This window comes from Odocoileus virginianus, chromosome 22, assembly GCF_023699985.2.
Source record: "Odocoileus virginianus isolate 20LAN1187 ecotype Illinois chromosome 22, Ovbor_1.2, whole genome shotgun sequence".
NCBI lineage: Eukaryota > Metazoa > Chordata > Mammalia > Artiodactyla > Cervidae > Odocoileus > Odocoileus virginianus.
The window spans coordinates 5,937,618-5,962,700 of NC_069695.1; the positions used below are offsets into that span (position 1 = coordinate 5,937,618).

The 25,083-nt window shown below is 41.9% G+C and overlaps 1 protein-coding gene across 2 annotated transcripts in view; it reads left to right on the top strand.

Annotated features, from left to right (window-relative positions):
• Positions 1–340: 340 nt before the first annotated feature.
• CCDC68 (coiled-coil domain containing 68) overlaps positions 341–25,083 on the top strand; it is a 54,520-nt gene continuing 29,777 nt past the window's right edge. Inside the window, exons 1-5 of one of the 2 annotated variants that reach the window (XM_020905864.2) lie at positions 341–437; positions 18,653–18,871; positions 20,446–20,532; positions 22,351–22,491; positions 23,707–23,832. In XM_020905864.2, the coding sequence (XP_020761523.2) occupies positions 18,755–18,871; positions 20,446–20,532; positions 22,351–22,491; positions 23,707–23,832 (471 nt within the window). In that variant the 5' untranslated portion in view covers positions 341–437; positions 18,653–18,754. The remainder of the gene's footprint in view (positions 438–18,652; positions 18,872–20,445; positions 20,533–22,350; positions 22,492–23,706; positions 23,833–25,083) is intronic. The other variant, XM_070452498.1, reaches the window with a different exon arrangement.

Here is a 25,083-nt window from a genome sequence, read left to right on the forward strand (position 1 = left end):
CAAGGAGTCAGTTCTTCGCATCACGTGGCCAAAGTGTAAACAGCAAAACCAAAAGGTATATGAGCTTGGAGCGTAAACAGGACCTTAAAAAAAAAAAAAAGCAGCAGGAACTATCCCCCCACCCCCACCCCCAACAGAATAACCCAGTTACTGAGCGGTGTGCAGGGTTGGGGACTTGAGTGTCGGGGTGCTCCCAAGGCACCCCGGGGCGCCTGGAGCGGGGCGCGTGAGTCGGACGCGGAGGAGCGCAGGCCCCGCCCCGGAGCCGCTCGGGCGCCCGACTCTGCCAGCGGCGCGCCCTGCCGTGTGGGGCGGAGCTGCCTGGAGCAGCGGCGGAGCCACCGAGCCCCGCGGAGCCGACCCGCCCGACCCGCACCAGGTGCCGAGCCAGGAGAGGCGCGGCGCCCGGACCCAGCGCTCCCCGAGCGCCCTCCAAGGTAGGCGAGCCCCAGCGATCTTCGCCCAGGTCACCCCCTGTCTCCCAGGCTAGCGGGGGTCCAGGCGCCCTTGGAGCGGGTCCCCTCCACCCTCCTCCCGTGCCGCCTAGAACACCGAGGGCATTTTCCTGCACACGGGTCCTGGGTGAGGATGGCATTCTCCCTGTAAACCTTTCTTCTGGACTCAGATTCCCTGGGCGAGAAGTTTGTGCGCCTCTAGGGTGGCATCACCCACTCAGTGGGCATGAACTTGGGCAAACTCCCGGAGATGGTGAAGGACAGGGAAGCCTGGCATGCTGCAATCCGTGGGGTCGCAGAGAGTCGGACGCGACTTGGTGACTGAACGACAAGGAACAGAGTTGCCTTCCCGGAGAAAGGCTACCCCCTCCTTCGCCCTGCGCAAGCCCGATTGGATTGTTTATTCAGGTTGCTGTTAGGCAGTCCCTTGGCCGGGGGTCCCCCTCTTCAGGGGCGGTGGAGAAAGCCTTCTGAAAAACTTGGCTGTCACCTATGGACCCCCGCGGGACGACTTTGGCAGCTGCCTGTGCCCTGAATTTTTAAGAGCGCAGACGTTCATCGCGCTGGCTTCTGTTAGCTTCAGGTGTCGTGAAGGGAGAACAACCTGTTGGATGACAGTTTTCTGCTGTCACGGGAGTCTAGAGCTGAAAGTTACTGATGCCCCCCGGCAGGTTGCAAAGAAGCAGCGTCATCTTACGGAAGGAATAGCGCATGGCCGTGAGAGGGGAGATTTAGATTGCCTGAATGGCATGGCTGTAAACTTTTAACCTTCTTGGAGAGCAAGTACATTTACATATATAAAAGAAGCAGTTAGCTCCAAAGGGACCTGAAACTGGGTCTGCCATTTTCACTATAGTTGTTTTATTTTTAGAAATAATTTTTTTTTTTTTTTTACTTATTGCTGTATACATAGGCTAGATAAAGTGCTCAAAGGGAATTATTTCTCACTTGCAACTGGGGAAAGATCCTCTGTCCTTTTATATACCTGATGGAATTAAATATTCAGCTCTGACTTTTCAGAAATGTGATCCGAGCTGCAGTCTCAGGTACCCCTGCAGACACAACAGGTGCGATTGTTTCCTGCTGCTGGGCCGTCCCCCCTCCCTCCCACCCTACGCTGACCCTTCGAGCCTGAAGGTCCCTGACACAGAGGAATTTGTGCCTAAGGCAGGAATTTGTGCCCAACTCACTACAGAAAGAATGAAAGTGGCTTACAGTTTCTGCGACCTCAGCAAACTTCACAAGGTCTTCACCTTTTAATTTGCTAAATAAACGTAGTAACCAAACCTGCACTAACTGAAGAGAGGTTTTTGAAATAAATGCAGACACTTTTTCAGTCATATTTTGCATGTTTATGATTTCACAAGATAATAACAAGCATGTTAATATATTTGTTAGTGTAGTGATTTATAATATGCTAGAAAGTGGGCTTGAGTTGTAATCCAAGTTCTGGATAAAGTTGGAAAAATCTAAGCTAGATTTGGTCAAAACTGAAAAAATCAGGCGTGTGTTTATTTGTTTGGAGTGATGACTGAGAAAGGAAACAGCTAAGGCTTCTAAGGGCTTCCCAGATGGCTTTGATGGTAAAGAATCTGCTTGTAATGCAGGAGACCCGAGTTTGATCCCTGGGTTGAGAGGATCTCGCTCTTCTCCTGGAGAAGGGAGTGACTACCCACTCCAGTATTCTTACCTGGAGAGCTCCTTGGAGGCATGTCAAAGTCTTTTACAGTAGTGGGCTTGAATCTTTGAGATTTTTACTTTAAAATTAGATGGCCATTTATTGTGGGAAAAACATTTCAAAATGGCAACATGTTACTATCAATTTAGTAGCATGTTTATGTGAATTTACATTTTACTAAGCATCTGAACATGGAAACAGTCACCCACTGAGTTTGGAAAGCAAAAATATGTGCGCGTGTGTGTGCTCAGTTTTAGAAAGTCTTTGGCGCACTTGGGGATTTTCAGGCCTGTTTACATGCTCACTGAACCACTGAACCAACATTTATTGTGTGGGGCAGCATGGTCTGTCTTGGAGACACAGGGGGATACATGCTGGTGTAAATGAGACACATTCCTGTCCTCTGGAATTTACACAGCTTTGGAATCCTCTGGAACACCCTGAGGCCATAATCAGGAACCATATCGGTCAGCATCTATCATTTTTTGACACTGACTGAAACCAGGTTAGTTTCAAATCACAGACTCTTTTTCACTGATTTAAATAGTCAAATTAAAAAATTGTCAAGGAATTTATGTTATTCAGGTCAGTTTCTTCTTTTGCTTAGGTTGGGAAAGAATTTAGGAATCCTCTGTCCTGGGTTTAATATTATGAAATATTAAGATCTTAAACCTGAAATAGCTAGAAACAACATCAATTTCATGCAAATTCAATAAAATCTAAACTTGTAGTAGTAGATGCCAATAATTTAGGGGTTGAAAAATTCAAATTGAGAAAATTGTATCCATCAAGTTATTTTTTTTCCTGTAAATTTAGAAAAACATGACTACAATTATTTTTTAACCTCAGAGGAAATGACTTTATGTAAGACACTCTTGCCTTGTTTTTGACTATTTTTTTTAATCAGCTCTATTATACTATCAAATACATCATACCATCCAATTCAGTGATTTTTTGTAAATTTATGGAGCTGTGCAACCATTATTACAATCCAATTTTAGAACATTTTCATCTTTGCCCCCCTCCCAAAATCTTGAGTGCCTGTTTGTAGCACTCAGCATTCTCACCCTCAGACCCAGGCAACCACTAATCTGTTTTCTGACTCTTTAGATTTGACTTTTCTGGGCACTTCACATGATAACAGAATATATGGTATTTAGCATCTGACTTCTTACACCTGGAATAATGTTTTTGAGGTGCATTCAGGTTGTAGTATGGTGGTTCCTTTTTATTGCTACTAATGTTCCTTCCATTGGATGGCTATGCCACATTTTGCTTACCTTGGTGGATGGTGCTGCAATCACATTGAAGTGGTAAGACAGACATTTTGGTCCAACTTCCATAATTTGAAAATAACTGATAGGAGCCAAACACTTATTTATAGTTATGAAAAAATATATTCCTGATACGGAATACTGATACTTACCAAATATCATAGCTGTGATCTTTCTGTGATTCTCCGCGAAAATAGATAAATTGTAAATCCCAAGCCAGCAGCAGAAAGCATCAGTCTTTTCATAGTCTAGGTTGGACTTGGAAGATGCTAACATTTAGGAAAGAGCCCAGGCTTCCCCGGTGGCAAAGAATCCACCTGCAATGTGGGAGACCTGGGTTCAATCCTTGGGTTGGGAAGATCCCCTGGAGGAGGGAATGGCAACCCACTCCAGTATTCTTGCCTGAAAAATTCCATGGGCATAGGTGCCTAGTGGGGTACAGTCCATGGGGCCGCAAAGAGTTGGACACGACTGAGTGACTAAACACACACACATCTCCTTTGTGTGTTTTCTTAGCAAATAATATGCATTTAAATGGGGGAATTTTGATGCATGTTTGATCCAACAGTGATAACTGAACTACTCTTAAAAATATGAGCCCTTCTTAATAACATATTTTAGCGGCACACTTAACATAAAGCAAGAGTCATCTGTAGCCTTAAGCCAAAAAGCAGAAGGAAGTGCACCTGAATTTGCATGCTTTTCATTTTATTATTCTCTCGTTCTTATCACTGTGCTAAAGGGTGAAACTGATGCAACTGGTGTTGACTTACCAAATCAGGCACTAGTTTGAACTCTTAAAATCTAAAACAGAAGAAATGCCACTCTTTTTTTCCTCTAGGGCGTTTAGAGGAGCTAGACCAAATGATAAATTATTCCAGGTTCCTATTAAATAGTGATATTTTCTGTGAACAAGGAAGAACTTTCTAACACTGCAAAAGCATTTTGGTATATACCTTTCTTAGGCGTTCATTTAGAGATGTTTTCTTCTATACCCCCATTCACCCTGTTTTGTGTCAATTCTTATGGCAAATGCATTTTTAGTGGTTTACGTTCAACAACTTATGCTTAAAGATCCTCTTAGGGAGATTTCTCCAGCTGAGTGGAAACTCTTCTATAAAGTCAGCCAATTCTGTGCGGCTAAAGAGAAGACACTGTCTCTGAATACCTGTAAGTTACTGCTGAAATTGCAAGTTCCTATGGGGAAAAAAAGCATTCAGATAACTTGAAGGTCTATTTTATTGACAGCATGGAGTGCAAAGGGTTTTATGTTTGACACTAAAGTAGGCTAAGTTGAATAGTACAGTTTTCCAAAGCTGGGTATGTTCCTTTGGAGCGCAGTTTGTCTGCTACTGTCAAAGCAACTTGCTGGAACTCCTGGCTCAGACCACTGCTGTTTTCCTGATCTGTGGTTAGATGAATTGATGTCTCTGTTGGCGAGTCTTTTTTTAACTCGGTATTGATTTAAAAATTTCTAGAACGCTTGCATTTTTCTAGTCTTTAACTGACCATTTCATTTCAAATGTCTCCTGAGAGTGAAATGCCAATTATAGGAATCCATCTTCATCTTTTTCACTTTCTGGAAATCGAAGTGGAAACGTTCCCCCTGTCATGTCTGTTCACCAGCAGGAAGAAGGCTTGCTCAGCATTGAGCTATAAGCGTCTCCTAATTATTTTGGGGAACTCATGTTCATGGGATTTGATATAAGGAGCTTGGTTTCACCCAGAACCAGGAGTTGCTTCTTGCTCTTGTATGTTTCTGTTATCCCCTTGGTTTGGGTAGGATGCTGAAATCGTTCTGAGCTCCTCCTGGTACAGGGTCCCCGATGCCTCAAGGGGTGGGCAACCTTCACAGACTTTGTCATCACCGCCCCAGTAGTCCATGTGTTTATATTCTACTGTGAAAAAGGAAAACATGCATCTATGCATCTAGAAGATGCTTAGAAAGGAAATGGTCAGTTGTAGGTTCACTGATGGACCTAGAGTCTGTCATGCAGAGTGAAGCATAATAAGTCAGAAAGAGAAAAACAAACTGTGCAATTGTATGTTAGTGCATACATGTGGAGTCTAGAAAAATGGTACACACGAACCTATTTATAGGGCGGGAACAGAGATGCAGATGTAGAGAATGGACGTGTGGACAGTGGGATGAGGGAAAGGCGAGGATGAGATGAACTGGGAGAATGGGATTGGCGTCTATACACTAGCATGTTTGAAACAAAAGCTGTAACATTGTAAAGCAACTGTATGCCAATTAAGAAAAAAATTGCAAAAAAGAAAAGAAAAAGAATCGGTAGGTGAAATAAGGAGTTCTATTTCAGAATTAGATTTAAATTTTCTTGTTGCAAGTTTTCTTGTATATTTCTGATATATTTTTATATACTTCTTCCTACTTCTCCACCTCAGTAAATAATAATTATGATTAACTTTCGTGAGATGTTTAAGATTTCCCTTGCTTTTATTGACTTATTGAATGTCAGGCTCCATGGGCTATTCTTGTAAGAGCAATAGCTCTAGCTGCCTGTCAGCAACTCAGTTACTTGCTTTTTAACAATTCTAACTCCATTGATTTTTTTTTTTTTTTTGGCCATTTACACTTTTAAAGGGCTCAACAGTTTGAATTAAGGAAATAAATTTAGTTAATTGTGGCTTACAGTTAATTGTATTTTGAAATCTCCACTGTACTTAGCTTTTACTAGGGTACTGTTTAATTACTATTTAGCAAATAAAAATATATACATCCATCTTTTTTGGTATAGAGTTCTGAGTCATGGAACCACCATCACCATCAAGATAGAGAACAGTTTCATCATCACTCCCTAGTCCCCTAAAATATTCCCAAGTGTCTCTTTTGTAGTCAATCCCTCCCCCACTCTTAATCCCCAGTTCAGTTTTCTGACCCTATAGTTTCAAATTTTCTAGAATGTCATATAAATGGAACTATGGAATATGCAGCCTTTGGTATTTGGCTGTTTTCAGTCAGCATAATGCATCTGAGATTCGTCTATATTGTATCAGTTCAGTTCAGTCGCTCACTTGTAGCCGACTCTTTGCGACCCCATGGACTACAGCACACCAGGCCTCCCTGTCCATCACTAACTCCCCGAGCTTGCTCAAACTCATGTCCATCGAGTCGGTGATGCCATCCACCCGTCTCATCCTCTGTCGTCCCCTTCTCCTCCTGCCTTCAATCTTTCCCAGCATCAGGGTCTTTTCCAATGAGTCAGCTCTTCACATCGTATCAGTTGATCATTCTTTTGTACTGATGAATAGGATTCACCTGTTGATGAATATTTGAATTTTTTCCCGACTTTGACCACTATAAACGTGTTTATGAACATACAGAATCCCCTGGAGAGGGACTGCTGGGTTGTGCAGCCCGTGCTCAACTTCATAGGAAGCTGCCCAAGCGTTGATGTCTTGCATGGCTGCGAGTTTTGTTTTCCCACCGGCAATACCCAGGAGTTGCTGCTTCTCCCCGTCCTCACCCACGCGTGGGATTGTCTGTCTTTCCCTCCTTCTCTGGATAATTTTTAAAACGATGTAGATGAAGCTCAGATATCCCAAGGCCAGTTTGGGAAGCTATAGCTATTTTGTAAATCCCTGAGCCTTTTACTCTTAAATTACTTCACAAAGCCACAGAAGAAATTTTCCAAAAGGGCACCTTTCTAATCAGTGTTGCAAATGACTGAGATACATGTGAGTGACAAGTAGTTCTTTTCATGTTTTTTCACTGAGCAGTCATAAGTGGCTTTAAAATAGATTGTTAGCCGAGAAGATCAAAGCAGCAGGTATAACTGACTGATGGGGTTGGGGGGTGGGAAGAGAAAGAGGACAGCTGGGTTTAGGCCTTGAAACTTCCAAATGATGCTCTATAAGCAAATGTCCATTACAAGCTGTGAGCCTAAACATAATTGTTTAATACTCTCTGAATGTGTATTATAGTCAGATACCCCATTAAGCACTTCGTCTGCGTTATCCTATTTAATCATCATATAACTCGATGGCTGCAGCAATAAGGAATCCGCCTGCAATGCAGGAGACACAGGAGGAGATGCAGGGCTCGGGAAGATGCCCCTGGAGAAGGGAATGGCAGCCCACTCCAGTGTTCTTGCCTGGGAAACCCCACGGACAGAGGAGCCTGGCGGGCTACAGTCCAAGGGGTCGCAAAGCGTCGGACACAACTGAGCGACTCTGTGAGGAAGTTAACAGCTTCATTTGGGTTTTTCAGTTGAGGACGCTAAAGCCTAAGGGAGATTAAAACTTTTCCAAGGAGGAGTTTGGGATTAACAGATACACACTACTTACTATACATAAAATAGATAATCAACAAAGACCTACTGTATAGCACAAGGAACACTGCTCAATACTCTGTCATAAACTATATGGGGAAAAACTCAAAAGGAATAGATCCATGTATGTGTATAAGTGAATAACTGTGCTATACACCTGAAATGAGCACAACCATTGCAAATCAGCTATACTCCAATATAATACCAAAATTAAATTTAAAAATATGAAAAGAACAGACATCGAAATAGATTAGAAGAAAATCCAGAAATGTTCTCCAAACACATAATCCATTGAAATCAAAGCCATTTGATTTTTGACAAAGATAGAAGTGTAATTCCATGTGTAAAGAAGAATAATTTCAATAAGTGGTGATAAAGAATTGAAAAAAATAACTTTCTAGGTTCAGGTGATGAGATTAACTTGTGATTTTTGGGAAACATCACTTCTCTGTGACTTGGTTGTCTTATACATACATAGAGATAGATGTAAGTATAGAGGTCACAACTATTGCACACTGTGTTTTGATGATTAATTTTGATAATACATGGGAAATAATTCCGTGGCAAATGGCACAGTGCTCTGTCAATAGTATGTATGTTCTATTGTGTTTAGACTAGTATTTCAATCCTTTTATCCCCCTAACTTAATTTGCCTTTGTTACACATCTAAGAGCTTTCTATAGCACTGGCTATGATATAAACGTGTGTTTACAAATGAGTAGCATTTAGAAATGAATAGAAATTAATTCTACTTTAAAAATCTCAGATTCCTGCTTGCAGACAGCATTGCTGTGACTGGGCTCGGCGTTAGCATGCTTGTCTTTTGATGCACTTGTGCATCCTTTTCAGGTGAACTGCACAGCCACCTGAGGTTTAGCCAGCTGACACTGGATGTCACCATTGTGCCGTGTAATGTCGCTGCAGAACAGGTGTGCAATTCAGTATTCGGGACACGGCCAGTCTCTTCAAGGGTCTGGAGACACATTAGCTTCACTTTCCCCCTCATATAACCTCATTATCTTTGGAGCGTCTTATTATAACTTAACTCTCGCAGCTTCTAGTATCTAAGGTCTCTATCGTAGTGACCAAGAATGATGAGACAGTCGTCAACATCGCAAGCTCAGGACTGAGAAGCTGAGAACTCAGACAGTGCAAAAACAGGGCTCTCGGTTCCTGCCCTGAGTCTGGTCACCGAGGCGGGAAAGGAATTTGTGCATGTGCACGCTCAGCTAATCCGTCATGTCCTACTCTTTGTGACCTCATGGACCGCAGCCCTCCAGGCTCCTCGGTCCATGGGATTCTCCAGGCAAGAACACAGGAATGGGTTGCTATTCCCTTCTCCAAGGGATCTTCCCCACCCAGGGATCGAACCCGTGTCTCCTGTGTGTCCTGTATTGACAGGTGGATTCTTTACCACTGAGCCACCTGGGAAGGCGCAGGAAAGGAATTTACTGGAAGTAAACACGGCATCCAGAATTGATGGGAAAACTAGATATGGAAATGAGAGAGTCCAATGCTGGTACCTCGGGCAAGATCAGTAACAGGGCAGGGATACAATCCTCTGGGCATCGCCACTGGGCGCTAGATGCCAGATTGGTGTTCCTGCCGCTGGATCTAAAGCACTGCTCTGTGCCAGAGTCCCTCCTGCCCAGAGCACGAAGGGGATTTTCACTGCCTCTAGCGCAACAAGCCTGAGGGCCAATCCTTCGATGACCTTTCCGGGCGGGAGTGCTCAGCTGACTGAGTCTAGGAGTTGTACACACGCTCCAGCACCGGGGAGTGAAGAGGAAGGAAGAGGTCTTTCCTGCAGAGACTCCTGCAGAGGGGGACCCCACACACCTGGGCATCCAGTGGGGTGCTGCGGGCGTCAGCACTCACAGAAGTGAGCCAAGAACGCCACGGTGTGGTCAGCTGCTCTTAACCAAGTGCCCCTTCCACTGGGGGGCCTAGACTCAGTTGCATACGCCCTGTGGCACCTGATAACACCCCAGACTTCACTGTCCCTGCCTTAACCCTCAGGGAGCCTCTCCAGCCAGGGCTAGACCCATTTTTGTTTGTTTGCTTTTCACTTTTGATTTTATAATGGAGTATAGCCAATTAACAATGATGTGATCGTTTTGGGTGCACGGCAGAGCAACTCAACCGTACGCATACACCATACATGTATCCTTTCTCCCCCAAACTCCTCTCCCGTCCATGCACCCCAGTGTCCATTGTTGCAGCACGGTTTACAATAGTCCAGGGCTTCCCAGAGGGCTCAGCAGGTAAAGAATCAGCTTTCAGTGTGGGAGACACGGGTTCGATCCCTGGGCCAGGAAGTTCCCCTAGAGGACGGCATGGCAACCCACTCCAGTATTCTTGCCTGGGAAATCCCATAGACAGGAGAGCCTGGCGGGTTACATTTCATGGGGATGTGAAGAGATGGACATGACTGAGCATGATAAGACTTGTTTTATGTGGGCTAAGGAGAAGACTCCTTAGGCAAATTGAAAGTCTTATGTTTCAGTCTATTAAAAAAATTTTTTTCCTCCCCATTTAAAGAAAAAAAATGGTAGGTGACCCCTCGTACCTTGTTCTTGGAACAGGACTGCATGCAGGTTCCAGCCTGGGCTCTTGCTCATCGTTAGCCTGGAATCCTCTTCTCCCAGATGGCCACGTGGCTTCACCTCCTCTATTCATGTCTTTTGCTTAAATGCCACCTCTTCAGGTTGGCCGTCTCTCTCCACCCATCCAAAGCAACACCGCTTTTTATCCTTTTACCCTGTTCTGCTCTTCTTCATGACCTCACCCCTGATGATGTTCTCTGTGTAGTCGCTTTGTTTCATGTCTGTCTCCCCTTCTGTCCTGAAAGTCCCATGAAAGTGGAGTCTTGATCTTGGTTCTGCAGTGGCAAGTTTCTAAAACAACTGTATTCAATAAATATTTAATACACGAATCAATCAATCAATCAAGGGATAAATAAAGGAAGGACACTCTTTTGTTAAAATCTCTAGTCTGTTAACAATTCCTGTATTCATTTCCTAAGGTTGGTAAAGTACCACAGAGTGGCATAAACATAGTCCTTTCTCATCTCCCATTTCTGAGGCTGGAAATTCAAGATCAAGGTGTTGGCAGGGTTGTTTCCTTCTGAGAATTGTAAAGAAGAAGCTGTCCCCTGCTTCTCCTCCAGCTTCTGGTGGTTTTCTGGCAATTTTGGGTATTCCTCATCGTGTTGAAACATCACCTTGGTCTCTGCCTTCAGCTGAACATGGACTTTTCCTTGTGTGGATGTGGGTCCCAATTTCCCCCATTTATAAAGACATCAGTTTGGATTACTGTCCACCTCACTCTGGCTCAGCTGGTAAAGAATCCGCCTGCAATGCCAGAGACCTGAGTTCGGTCCCTGGGTTGGGTAGATCCCCTGGAGAAGGGAAAGGCTACCCACTCCAGTATTCTGGCCTGGAGAAGCCCATGGAAGCCCTTTGCAGTCCATGGGGTTGCAAAGAGTCAGACATAGCTGAGCAACTCTCACTTTCACTTTCACTCTACTATGACCTTATCTTTTCGTTGTTGTTGTTCTTCTATTTATTTACTTTTCTAATTTATTTTTTACTGTGTTGTGTTTCTGTTGTAAAAGAACTGGAATCAGCCATAATTATACATACACCCCTCCCTCTTGAGCCTCTCTCCTCCTCCACCATCCCATCCCTCTAGGTCATCACAGAGCACCTAAATATGTTTGCAAAATGCTGAGTGCTTATTTGTGTCTGACTCTTTTCCGACCCTGTGGACTGTAGTCCGCCAGGCTCTTCTGTCCATAGAATTTTCCAGGCAGGAATATTGGAGCAGGTTGCCATTTCCTCCTCCAGAGGATCTTCCTAACCCAGGGATTGAACCTACATCTCTTGCATTTCCTGTGTTGGCAGGTGGATTCTTTATCACTAGCACCACTGGGAAGACTCAGGTTTGCAAGGATTCTATTTCCAAGTAAGGTCACATTCTGAAGTTCTGGGTATCAGGGCTGCAACATATACATGGAAGAGGGGACAAAATTCAGCCCCACATAGTGCCTTATATGTGTTTATTATATAATAGCTGAGCCATTTGTATGTCATTAATCAGAGAAGTAGGTTTAGTTACATAATCCTGGGCACCCAGTGATAAGTTGGTTTGTCACACAGATTATAATTCAAAAAATATGTGTGAGTTGCTTTGTAAATAGTAAACTATTCATTGGATGTTAGCATAATCAGCTGGGAATGCTGACAAATCATTGACGCATTATCAAGAAAGAATCAATACTATGGATTTGCTGGTCTTAAAATTGCCCAAAGCAGATTTTCCTCTATAGCCCAGCTTGATCTGCAGACTGTTTAAAGTATTACTGGCTTCTTTTCTACCTCTCAGACTACTTAGCAGTAATTGTGGAAAATGGCTTTATTTTATTTACTTATTTGACAAACATGTACAAGTCATTTTTTTTTATGTGCTCGGAGCTGAGTCCTGATTATTCATTGGAAGGACTGATGCTGAAGCTGAAGCTCCAATACTTTGGCTACCTGATGCGAAGAACCTGATGATGGGAGAGATTGAAGGCAGGAGGAGAAGGGGGCGACAGAGGATGAGATGGTGGGATGGTATCACCAACTCAGTAGACATGAGTTTGAGCAAACACTGGGAGATGGTGAAGGTCAGGGAAGCCTGGGGTGCTCCAGTTCATGAGGTCCCAAAGAGTCGGACAAGACTGAGCAACCCAACAGCAGGCACTATTATCCCTGCTTGACAAATGTTAACCCACAAACAACCACATGTTATTTATTATTTACATTGTCATTAATCATTAATAATAATATTATCTGAATTTTACTGATAAAGAAACTGAGGCACAGAGAGGTTAAGGAATTGCTCAAGGTCACAGAGCTACTAAGCAGCGGAGTCAGGCCATGAAGCTGGGCAGTCTGCCTCTGGGTCTTTTAGCTGTAGAAACTTCTTTCTTCACAGAAAGTCTCATGGAAAAATTCAGTGTGAGACAGAACAAAGCAGAACTGCTTTGGTTCAAGTCCAGACAGCAAAGCCCTGTCTGCCCAGCACCGCCCCTTCCCTTGGGAGCCCTGTTTGAAAAGCCCAGATCTAGGAAATAATACCTCTTGGCGTGATGCCACTCATAAGCTGTCTTCAGTCCACTCTAGCATAAAACAAATAAAATTCTTTTCTCACTTTAATTAACTGATCGTGTTTTATTTTGAAAATTTTATCTGCCTAATCTACTTCTGGCAGAAATAAAATGCTAAGATGGATTTTCCCCTGGACGATAATGCCATATGGCAATTTGGACTTTGCTGGCTTAAGTTTCTCTTGGGTTTCTTTGTACAAATGAAGGACTGTGGCCATGGACGTTTCCTGAACCAAGAGAAAGATGGGATTTGATTTCATATGATAGAGTTGCATATAAACTTTGCAATCAGCTAGGCATGATCTACCCCCTCTCTGATGGACTGCTTATTTTCTGTGGCCCTTCATAATATAAAATCATCGAAGCAACAGTATTAGCAGTTACTGTCCCCTGACTGCTTTCTATAACGGGAGATGTAAAACATCGCTCATTTTTACAACTCGAGGGGTTACCACCCCTATTTTACAGATATGTAAGTTGAGGTTAAGATTTTTTTTTTTTTCTTTTGAGGTTAAGATTTTATGGAACTTGTTTAAGATGGCCCAGCCAGTGAGGGGAGGAGGTAGGATGTTTTGAGAAGTGTCAGTGGAGCAGAAGCTTTTTTTTTTTTATTGGAGTATAGTTAATTTACAATGTTGTGTTAGTTTCAAGTGTACATCTAAATGACTCAGGTATACACATATATGCGTGCGTGAGTGTTCTCAGTCACATCAGACTCTTTGCGGCCCCATGGACTGCAGCCTGCCAAGATCCTCTGTCCAGGGAATTTTCCAGGCAAGAATATTGGGATGATTTGCCATTTCCTTCTCCAGGGGTAACACAGTGGTAAAAAAAATTCTCCTGCCTATCTCTCTCTCTCACTCTCTCTCTATCTATGTATGTATGTATCTATCTATCTATATTCTTTATATATATATATATACCTATTCTTTTTCAGATTCTTTTCTAGATTATTATGACATGTTGAATACAGCTGCCTGTGCTATAAGTAGGTCTTTGTTGTTTATCTGTTTTATACATAGTAGAGTGTATTCATGAGAAGCAAGGTTGCTCAGTCCTGTTGCAACTCTTTGCGATCCCATGGATTGTATAGCCCAGCAGACTCCTCCATCCATGAGATTTTCCAGGCAAGAGGTCTGGAGTGGGTTGCCATTTCCTTCTCCAGGGGATCTTCCCGACCCAGGATCGAACCCAGGTCTTCCGCATTGCAGGCAGACGCTTTACCCTCTGCGCCACCAGGGACACCCCAGGAGTGTGTGTATGCTGATCCCAAACCCCGAATTTATCTACTTCCCCGCCCCCATCCCCACAACTGTCTCTTTTTGTAAGCACAGGTTTGTTTTCTATGTCCATGAGTTTATTTCTATTTTATGTGTGCTGTGTGAAGTTATAAATAAGTTCATTTGTGGAGAAGAATTTTTTTGATATTAAGAATAAAAGGCATGTAAGAGAATATATTTTAAGATATATAAAGAGAGGCCCGATGTGATTTTCAAATTATGAAAAACAGAATGTAGTGAGCTTCATTCTAAAGAGTGATTAATTCCTATGATGTAATGTCCCTTATCATTTGGTCATGTTCACAGTGTATAACCCACTGAAAAGAAAGGAGAAGGGAAATCTATGGGACCATAGAACAAGAGAGACCAAACTGAAGAAAAACAGCATAAAAAACTCTTTGTCTGCCGCTATGTTCCTCCTTCTGCTCCCATCTGCTGCCATTCTTTACCCCTCGGGAGGGCAAACATTTCCCTGTAAAGGACCAAACAGATAGTAAATATCTTAGACATTGTTTTCCATGTATTTTCTGTCTCCAATCTACTCAGCAGAGCTGTTATAGTGAAAGCAGCGTAACAACACCTAAATGCTTAGCCATGGTTATTTTAGACTACAGCTTCGTCTATGGACACTAAATTTGAACTTCATATAATTTTCATGTGTCATGAAATGTTACTTTTCTTTTGATTTTTTTGGAACCATTAAAAGATGTCAGGACCATTCATAGACTGTCCTAACAGGTGGGAAGGCAGACTGGGATCCTGGCCGTGAATTGACGACCACCACGCCAGCCTGACCACTCCTCTCTCATTCCCAGACACATTGTCTATTGTCCCTATGAGCATTTCTTTTACTTCCACCATTTAAATGTTGTTTTAGGCTAAGAACTTAATCCCAGAAGAGACTTCAGAGGACCAAATGACAGACGCAGTTCTGCTCAGATTCTGCAAAAAAAATAAAAAGGCAGATTTTGCAGAGCTGCTACAGCCAAATCAAGTTAGCCTGAAACAAATAGAAGCCACAGTGGCTGTCTAAGAGGATTTAACATAAAATGGAAAATTCTTGGCATACTCTGTTAATTTCATTGAAGATTAAAGGATAAATGCAGGACTTTGAATCATCCACAGAAGCTATTTAGTTCTAAATTGATGCTAGCAAATATGAACATTCTTTGTGGGTTTTAACAGCATGGGTCATTGCTAAATTTTAATTTTTTTCTCACCAGGGAATCTGGCCTCAATGTGATAGAAAGACTCTTGATCTTGGTGTCCAAAAGACAAAGGCTTGAATTTCAGCTCTGTTAGTTTTACTGTGATCTTGGGTAAATTAATATCACCTATAAGAATCTTAACTTCTTTATTAGTCATATGAAATTAATAATACTACCTCACTGGCCTTTTATCTTTTTTTAAGCTCTTTACTATTAATTATGAAAATTTCAAACAGAAGCAAAATGGTAGAGAACTATAGAGAATTCCACTGTACAATTCACTGCATTTTATCAAACTTCTTTCATCTTTATCTCACCCCATTTTTCCCTCTCTTTAAATACTAGAGTAAAATATTCTCTTTACAATTCCAAGTGTAATATTATTTCACCTTCAAATATTTCAGTATGTATGCCCAACAGATAAGATCTTTTAAAGGAATATCATAATTCCATTATCACAGCTAAAATGACAATAATTGCAAATAATGCTTTGCAAAATTGCATTAATTCTTTAACAGCATCTGTTATCCAGTCAGTGTTAAAATTCCCCTAGTTTTTTTAAAAAAATGTCTATATAACTGGTTTATTTTGATCAGGAGTCGAAGAAGACCCAGGGCTTCCTAGGTGGCTCTGTGGTAAAGAATCCACCTGCCAATGCAGGAGACGCCAAATTCGTGGGTTGGATCCCTGAGTCGGAAAGATCCCTTGGAGTAGAAATGATGACTCACTCTAGTACTCCTGCCTGGGAAATCCCCTGGAGAGGGGAGCCTGGCAGGCTGCAGTCCACGGGGTCACCAAGAATTGAACATGTCTGAGTAACTGAGCATGCACACACTTGCACAAAGATTCATATATTGTATCTAGTCATATGTTATTTAAGACTCAAAATTTATGACAATTTCTCTTCTCATCTTTCTTCATATAATTATTTTGTGGAAGGAATAATTGTTTGTCCTGTAGAATTTTATGTGATCTGAACTTGGCTGTTTCTTCACCCTTGTAGAGTCATTGAATGGTTTCTTCTTTTTCAGATATTTCCCATTGGTAGATAGAGGGACTTCACAGGTGGTGCTTCTACTCATGACTGTACCACATTTAGAGAACATGATGTCTGGTTGCCTCTTTTCCACTTTTCTGTTACGATTGATGAGTGGAGTCCCTGGGGTGGATGCATTCTTCATCAACCTCTTGCCTAGTGTTTTTAGCACCGGTTGATGACTGTTGCTTAGCATCTATCACTTCATAAGGGGTTGCAAAAAGTAGATTTTCTAATTCTATCAGTCCTTTTGGATTTATTGGCAAGAATTCTTTAGTACAATTTTCATAATCAACTATATGGTTACCAAGAGATATAGGGTAAATTCATATCATAAAGGCAAAATAAATGTCTGTTTGCATTCCCTCTTGCCCTCTTTTCTGGGCTAATTTTTAGTATAATGGTAGCCTCTCTCTGATGAGTTTGAGGATTGTTGGTGAAAGTGGAGGTTTTTTCCCTTGTCAACATAATTTCAAGAATTAAAAAAATTTTGATGTGTTTTACTCAGTCACAGTCATTCCTCTTTGGGTTGGCTGTTTGTGTCTTATGCAAGTAGTAGTTGATCACTTTTCCGCCTTCTGATACGACAAGATATCTCAGTCTCACCTTCTGCACTTCTTGCCTCAGATCTAAATCAGTCAAGAAGCCCTGGTTACATTTTCATATTCATAGAAAATGGTGTACTAATACCACAATCTGAACACTGGGAGTGTTAATTGCTTCTATTTCTAAATTTTCAGTGGGTAGACTTGGAATATACATTTTAAAATGAAGATAAATATTTTATACTCATGGTTTCAGTTTGGATTATGAGATTTTTTACAGAACATTTTTGGTTCTAATTTAGGATTTTTTCTTTTATGCTAAAAATCTTGGCTCTTAAGACATTTAGACAGTGACTTCATTCTATGTTTTCTGTCATGTGGGTGACCCACATGCATGCATGCACACACACATCATAGTTTCAAAATAGCAATAGCAATGTTTCCACTAACAATATTATTAGTGAGTACAGTTTAAGGTTGCTTTGTGATTCTTTTTGTTCTCAGGACATAGCGCACATGGGAAAATCAGTCCCAGGATTCTCAGTGGTAAAGAATCTACCTGCCAATGCAAGAGATGCCAGAGACTTGGGTTCGATCCCTGGGTCGGGAAGATCCCCTGGAGTAGGAAATGACAACCCACTCCAGTGTTCTTCCCTGGGAAATCCCATGGATGGAGGAGGCGGGCGGTCTACAGTCCACAGGGTCGCAAAGAGTCTGACACGACTGAGTGAGCATGTTTGTGTCATTTCAAATAGCTCATGTGGATATGCTGACAATTTGGTAGGCAAGTGTATTCGTTTCTTGGTTTTTATTCTGGAAGATATTTTTCCTTTCAATTTAGCTATATTTTATAATTAGGTAAAATAATTACACTGTTGAGTGTCAAAACTATAAATCACAGATTTTCTCCTTCCATCCTTCTCACCTTTCTTAGAGAAATTATGATGCAATGTATCCTTTTCTGCCCCATGCATTTTCACTGAGTAAATATATCCTAGAGAAGATGTAGGTAGTTCATTTAGTCAGTCCTCTTTTTGTGGGCATTTGCACTTTTCTCAATAGTTTCTTATTACAAATAGTTCTTTGGTAAATGGCCTTTACAGGCTTTTGAGAGTTAAATAAAATGCAGTATATTAAAGGTCTCTGTGAAGTATAAAATGATATACATACATGTTTGTAAGTTATATATGTCCTGTGTTCTCAGTCATGTCCGACTCTGGGACCCCATGGACTGTAGCCCGCCAGGTTCCTCTGTCCATAGGATTTCCCAGGACAGGATACTGGAGTGAGTTGCCATTTCTTTCTTCAGGGCAACTTCCCTGGCCCGGGGATTGAATCCAGGTCTCTTGAGTCTCCTGGCAGGTGGATTCTTTGCACTAGTATCATCTGGGAAGCCCTTATTGTAGGTTATATGTATGTGTGTGTGTGTGCATTTTTATATACATATAATTTTATCTTATTTTAGCTCCATAGACATTTATTAAGCACTTACAATGTGCTAGAATATGAATATGAATAAGGCATAGTCTCTACTCTTGAGGTGTTATAGTCTAATTAATATGGAATAAAAGGGAAAAGCCCATATTTTTCCATCTCAGTTTAATTTTTGAATTTCTAATCAATGATTGTTTCAACTGGTGGTGTTTTAATATTAAGTTAATTCTTGGCTCTTAGAGACATGCAGATTTCAATCATTTATAATATTTTCCAGTATTAATGTATTTGATTACAGTGCCCGTACAGAACTCCATTCAGTTTACAACCACATAATTATAACATCAAAGGAATTAGTTTGGTCCAACTGATTGACGTTTTCCTAAAGCTGGATGTCACAATGGCAGCAGTAACAGTGACCGCGACAGTTCCGCAGAAGGGGAAGACGGAAGATGCTTCTGCCTTGTACGAGTCTCCATCTGCTCACATTATTGAAGAAACCGAATACGTGAGAAAGGTATGTGGGCGCTGGAGATCATGTTAGCACGGCATGAGTTTTACAATCAAGTCTGCTGCAAATTAGCGGGCTTTGTTTCTCCCTCCCTAGAATGTGTGAGGAAGAACAAGCCTAGTTTGGCAAAGGACAGCCTTAATAGCTGACGTGCAAACATGGGTGCATTTCTCTTGCGTATGTAACCCTTTCTCCTGGGGGTATGAGCCTGTTCTTCACTTGGAACAAAACTGAGTAAAGGACCGAGGATTTGGAACACCGTCAGCGCTGAATTTGTCCCCTCTGCACCCCTGCTCCCTCCTGGGGTTTTCGTCGTTGTGGTTGTTGGTTGTTTTGGCTGCTCTGGGTCTGCATTGCTGTGCGTGGACTTTCCCTAGATGCGGGGCAAGCGGGCGCTGCTCTTCACTGTGGTGTGCGGGCTTCCCCGTGTGCTGGCTTCTTCGCTTGCGGAGCACAGGCCCTGGGGCGCTGGGTCTGCAGTGGTTGCAGGCTCAGTAGCTGTGGCCCGTGGGCTCTAGAGCTCAGGCTCAGCAGCGGTGGAGCACGGACTTAGCTGCTCTGCGGAATGTGGAATCTTCCCGGATCAGGGATCAAACCCGTGTCCCCTGCATTGGCAGGTGGATTCTCATCCAACGCACCACCAAGGAAGTCCTATCCTACTGTGTCATGCCATTTCTTAGGTCTTTCATAAGTATGGAGACTTTGTTGCCAACTAGATAGATGTTTACCTTTCCCGCTAAGTTCCTGTCTCTCCTTACCTAACAAGGAACACCTTGTTAAGCAGTTCGGAGTTAACTATGGCCAATGACGACATGTTGCACATGATTAACAATGTGAAATCTTAACCAGAATCCAGTGATAATAGCTGACAAAAGTATGTATTCTCATAAAGTGTGTTTTAGAACAGATGGAAGAATTTGGACATAGCTAGTTTGTAACTTATTCAGGTCAAGTAATTCATCTTTGAGTGTCTTGCAGTTCCATAGATCACCAAGACATGAAGCTTATATTTCATGCATAAATTTATACCATCTCCTCTGAGTAATTATTCTCTAGTAATTGCTAAATAGTAGTTATTCTCTAGTAATTACTAGATAGTAATTATTTTGTAGTAATTATTGGATAGTAATTATTTTTTAGTAATTACTGAATAGTAATTATTTTGTAGTGATTACCAATAGTAATTGTTTTATAGTTATTACCAAATAGCAAATTAGTAGGAAATTGCTATATAAAAAAATAGAACTAAATAGTTTAAAACACTAATTACTAAATAGCAATTACTTTGTGGTATAACATTTATTTGGGTTATATTTTAGGTTTGCCTAAGGAACAGTTTTAAAGACAAAAATGCTCATTTTCTGCAATCTAAGCAATATTAGCATAAGTGTAAGTTAAGTTGATGGCAGTTGTTTAAATATGATATTGGTATATATACACTACTGCTGCTGCTGCTAAGTCACTTCAGTCGTGTCCGACTCTACTACTTTCAGATAAATTCAGTACCCTGTAACTGGTATAGAAAAGGAAGTTTTGGGGATTAATGCCTTTGAAAAAAATCATTTCTTTTTTCCTTTTAGATTCGAACGACTCTGGAAAAGATCCGAAATCAAATATTTAGAGATGAAGTAAGACATAGCAGCACAAATCACAAACTAGATGCAAAGGTAATGAATTTATCAAAATGTACCACTTTTATTCCTTCAGTAAGTGAACATAAAGCCATATAGACTTCATTTAAATAACTTCTGATATTATTAAATTATTTTTTTATGTCAAGTATTAAATCTTTTGTTGGTATCTAAAGATGTTAATGAGCGTATGTATGAAATATTTAACCACAGATGTCATTAGTAGGAGCAGACTGGAGTGGCCAGATCTTACTTGAATATTTTAAACTTGACTTACTCATCTAAAGTGTATGGGAAGACGTTGGCCCAGTCAGGATGAGTGGAAACAACATGTTACAGTGATAGACAAAGGTACAGACTTTTAGATTCGCCTGGGTCACACCAGTTGACACCCATTTGGAGCCATTAGCCTGAGTGATCAGATAGTCGATAAAATTTAAATGCACTCCTTCCCCCATGACCAGCCTTTTATTCATAATTTTAAGCACTCTGCACTTACCCTTGTCTGGGTTATGCCAGATTAAACCTCACCTGAACCGCGTGTACCTCATGAATGACAGTGTCACCTGCTCTGTAGCATGGCCACAGAAAATACTAGAAAGTACCATACGATGATGCATAAACATAGTCTTTATCATCCTTATCTCTCAAACTAACACAGCTAGCTCCAATTATTTTCTAAAGTTCTCTAAAACTGGCAAAATGATTACTGTTGTGAATGACAGGGAAGGTCAAACATTCAGTTCTGACTATGCTGAGTTGCTTTGTAGACTTCCAAGTGAAGGGTCTAATGGATGGTTGGATAGCTGATTCTGGAGTTAAGGGCAGAGGTCTGTGCTAGAAGGCTCAGACTATGGGATAGAGATTTGGGGAGTAAGGATGGTATTTAAAGTTCTGAAACTGGAGGAAATGACCAAACACATGAGTGTGGATAGAAATGAGAGAAACCTAAGCACGGAGTCCTGAGATCTCCAATATTTAGATACTGGGGGAAGAAGCCGAGGAGGAATCATCACAGGAGGGGAGAAGTTAAACTAGTGAATAAAGAGGAAAGGTGGGAGAGAATGGAGCCATTGGCAATGAGCAAAAACGGGTTTCAGAAAGCGAGGAGGGATGGTTATCAACCCCTGGGGCTTCCTAGGTGGTTCAGTGGTAAAGAATCTGCCAGCCAATGCAGGAGACCCAAGAGATGCCTGTTCAATCCCTGGGTTGGGAAGATCCCCTGGAGGAAGAAAGGGAACCCACTCCAGTGTCAACCATTGGCTAGAACAATAGGGAGGTTGTTGGAGCTGTTCTTAATAGGAATAGCTTCTTGGGGATGTAGATGAACTGTGTTTCCAGTGGGTCTGCCTCAGGCATCTCAAACCACAGAAGGTCAGCAAACAACAGAGATATAAAAAAACAAGCCAACTGGCTTTGTGGATATCATCTATCTCCTCAAAGGTCTTAATAGTATATGTGAAACTGTAAAGGATGTAAAAGGCGTGAAAGATGTACTTCTTCCCTTTCAGTATAACAATCTATTCAAATTTGTGCAAATATAAAGGCCAGCTGATTCATCTAGAATTTCTCATTGACATTTTAGAGTCAAAAGATTTATTTGTGTCGACCTGAATCTTCCTTGATATATGTAATGTGCTGTGCTGTTCTCAGAGGCATCTGACTCTCTGTGACCCCATGGTCAGTAGCCCACCAGACGATTCTGCCCATGGGATTTTCCAGGCAAGAATACTGGGGTGGGTTGCCATTTCCTACTCCGTTGACCTAAGTAATACTGAGCGATAATTATTGTTATCAGAGTTAGTAGAGTGAAAGAAAAGTCAGGTGTGTGATTTTCTTGTTTGTTCATTTCAGCACTGTGGAAACATTCAAAACGGCTCTGACTCTGCAGTGGATCCCTCTTGTGGCAGTTTGGATCTGCTCATGGAAAGGATAAAAGGGAAAGACCTGCAGCTCTTAGAAATGAATAAAGAGAATGAAGTGTTGAAAATCAAGGTATGACCAGTAGGAGGAAGTTCTCATTTTGTACCTTGAGCCTTTGAGCCAATAAGATAGATTCATGCTTCTGTGAAAGCAGATAGACATCCACATACCTCCATAAATCCACACAATGTGCTCACAAACTTAGCAAGCAGTTTTACACTTGATAAATTAAATCTCACTGTTTTATTTTGAAGATAATTTTTATTATTAAAATGATTTTACCAAAGTTCAGTGGGTATAGTTTCAAGATGGACAAGATGAGTGAATTCTAGAGAGTCAAAGTATAATATTGTGCTTATAGTTAATATTGTATTGTACACTTAAAAATCTGTCTCATGTTAAGTGTTTTTTCTGCAATAAAATTTCAAAGTCTTTACATATACAATAATTAAATTAATAATTGCATATAAATTAGAGCACTCATAGTCAAATGTCTCATTGTTTTGTTTAGCTAGTCTATTGTTGGTGCCTTATAGTTTCCTTTTTTTTTTGGCTTATTTTACATATAGTTTTATGGGGCTTACCAAGTGGTGCTACTGGTAAAGAACCCACCTGCCAATGCAGGAGACGTAAGAAACACAGGTTTGATCCCTGGGTCGGGATTCGATCCCCTGAAGGAGGGCATGGCAATCCACTCCAGTATTCTTGCCTGGAGAATCCCATGGACAGAGGGGCGTGGCGGGCTACAGTCCATGGGGTCACAAAGAGTTGGACATGACTGAAGCAACTTAGCATGTACACAGTCTTACAGTGATTTAGGAGGTAAATCTTTGTAGCCATCCTTGATTATTTCTTAGGTGAAATCCTTGAAAGATTCACGACACTTTATCTTTATTGCCCCTAGTACTTCAATCGTGTCCAGCTTCTATCTCAGGAAATACATTTTTAGTACTGTCATGGCCACTGATGATAAAACGCTTGCGAATTTGTGAATAAGCCAGTGGTGCGACAGGGAACACTTTACAGGGTGTGGTCTTTAATGCGGGGTGTTGTTCTTGGCTCTTGCTTGGCTGCCCAGTGCTCATCACCTTCATGACAGCCCCAGTAAATAGGGCCTTCTCATTTTATGTTTTCTTCTTACCAGGTAACAGCATCTCTCCCCCTAGCCATTGTCTATGAAGGTGCAAATGGCATGGCTGCAGACTGTGTTTGGTTGCCCCTCAAACTGCCCTGTCCGTAACCCTTATTGTTCATGCCAAAGTGCACACGGTGACCTTTTGTTTCCAGCTTGAAGCCTCCAGAGAAGCAGGAGCAGCGGCTCTGAGAAATGTGGCCCAGAGATTATTGGAAAACTATCAAACCCAGTCTGAAGAAGTTAGAAAAAAGCATGAGGACAGTCGGCACTTCCTGCAGGTACTGAGCTAGCAGCTTGCCGACTGAACTAACCCCCAAGTTGTCCGAGTCTCCCTTTTAGGGAGGAGTTAGATGTGAACCAAGCAAGGGCCACATGACTAGGCAGGCCCCGGGAAGGGCAGTGTGCCCGTCTTCTGCCCTGGCCTCCCCCCAGCCCTGGTACTTGGTACCTGGATGCGGCCAAGGGCTCTGTTGCCCCCCTTGCCCAGAGCCCTGCAGAATGCCAGCGGGAGAGAGGCCATGCCAGTCAGCCTAGAAATCAGGGCTGGCCCCACGACACGGGCCAGTGGCTTCTCTTCTGGTTCTGCCTTTGGCTAACTAGGGGACCCCATTTGGGTCATTCTGTCTCTCTGGACTTGACTCTAAAATGAAAAAGTTGGGGGACTTCCCCGGGGGTCCAGTGGCTAAGACTGTACTTCCAATTCCGGGGGGCCAGGTTCAATCCCTGGTCAGGGAACTGGATCCCACATACTCACATGCAGCTAAGAGTCCACATGCTGCAGCCAAAGATCTTGCGTGTCACATCTAAGACCTGGTGCAGCCAAATTAGTTAACTAGTTAAATAAATATTAAAAAAAAAATTTTTTTTAATGAAAAAGTTGGGCTTGATAAATAGGTTCAAAATTGTTTTGGTCCTGGAAAGATTCTTCAGAGGAAACAAAAGAATGTATATATGTACATATATATTTCATATTAAATTATATTTTATATTTCTATATTTTAACATATGCATATATACATTAAAATCATATAATATTATATGAATGTCTGTATATCATACACATACACTTTTGTTTGCTTTTAAACCTGAACGGTGTATCCTAAGACCAATAAAACTATATCTGGAGAATGTATCCAGGACTGGGGAAGATGGGAAATGTGTGTATGTGTGTTTGTCAAAACTTAAAACAGGAAAGCTCATTCAGGCTTGGGTGGGGCATCTGAGTCTCTGCCAGCTCCGACCCTAGGAAGGCCCCGGGGAGCATGGTAGGAAACCCACTGCCTAGGTGACACGCCCTCAAGCTTCTGGCCCTGGGGGTGATGGTCACAGACTCGTAGGCATGCAGGGTGCGGGGGGAAGTACCTAAGTGAACGAGTGAGCAGGTGGACGGAAGTGCCCGTGTCCCTGCAAAAGGGACTCTGCCCAACCTGGACTTCCAGGGCAGGAATGCCCACCTATTGTGTTCGAAGGAAATCAGACACTCCTTTTTTTTTTTCACATGGAAAAATCTCAAGTCCTATTAAATACAG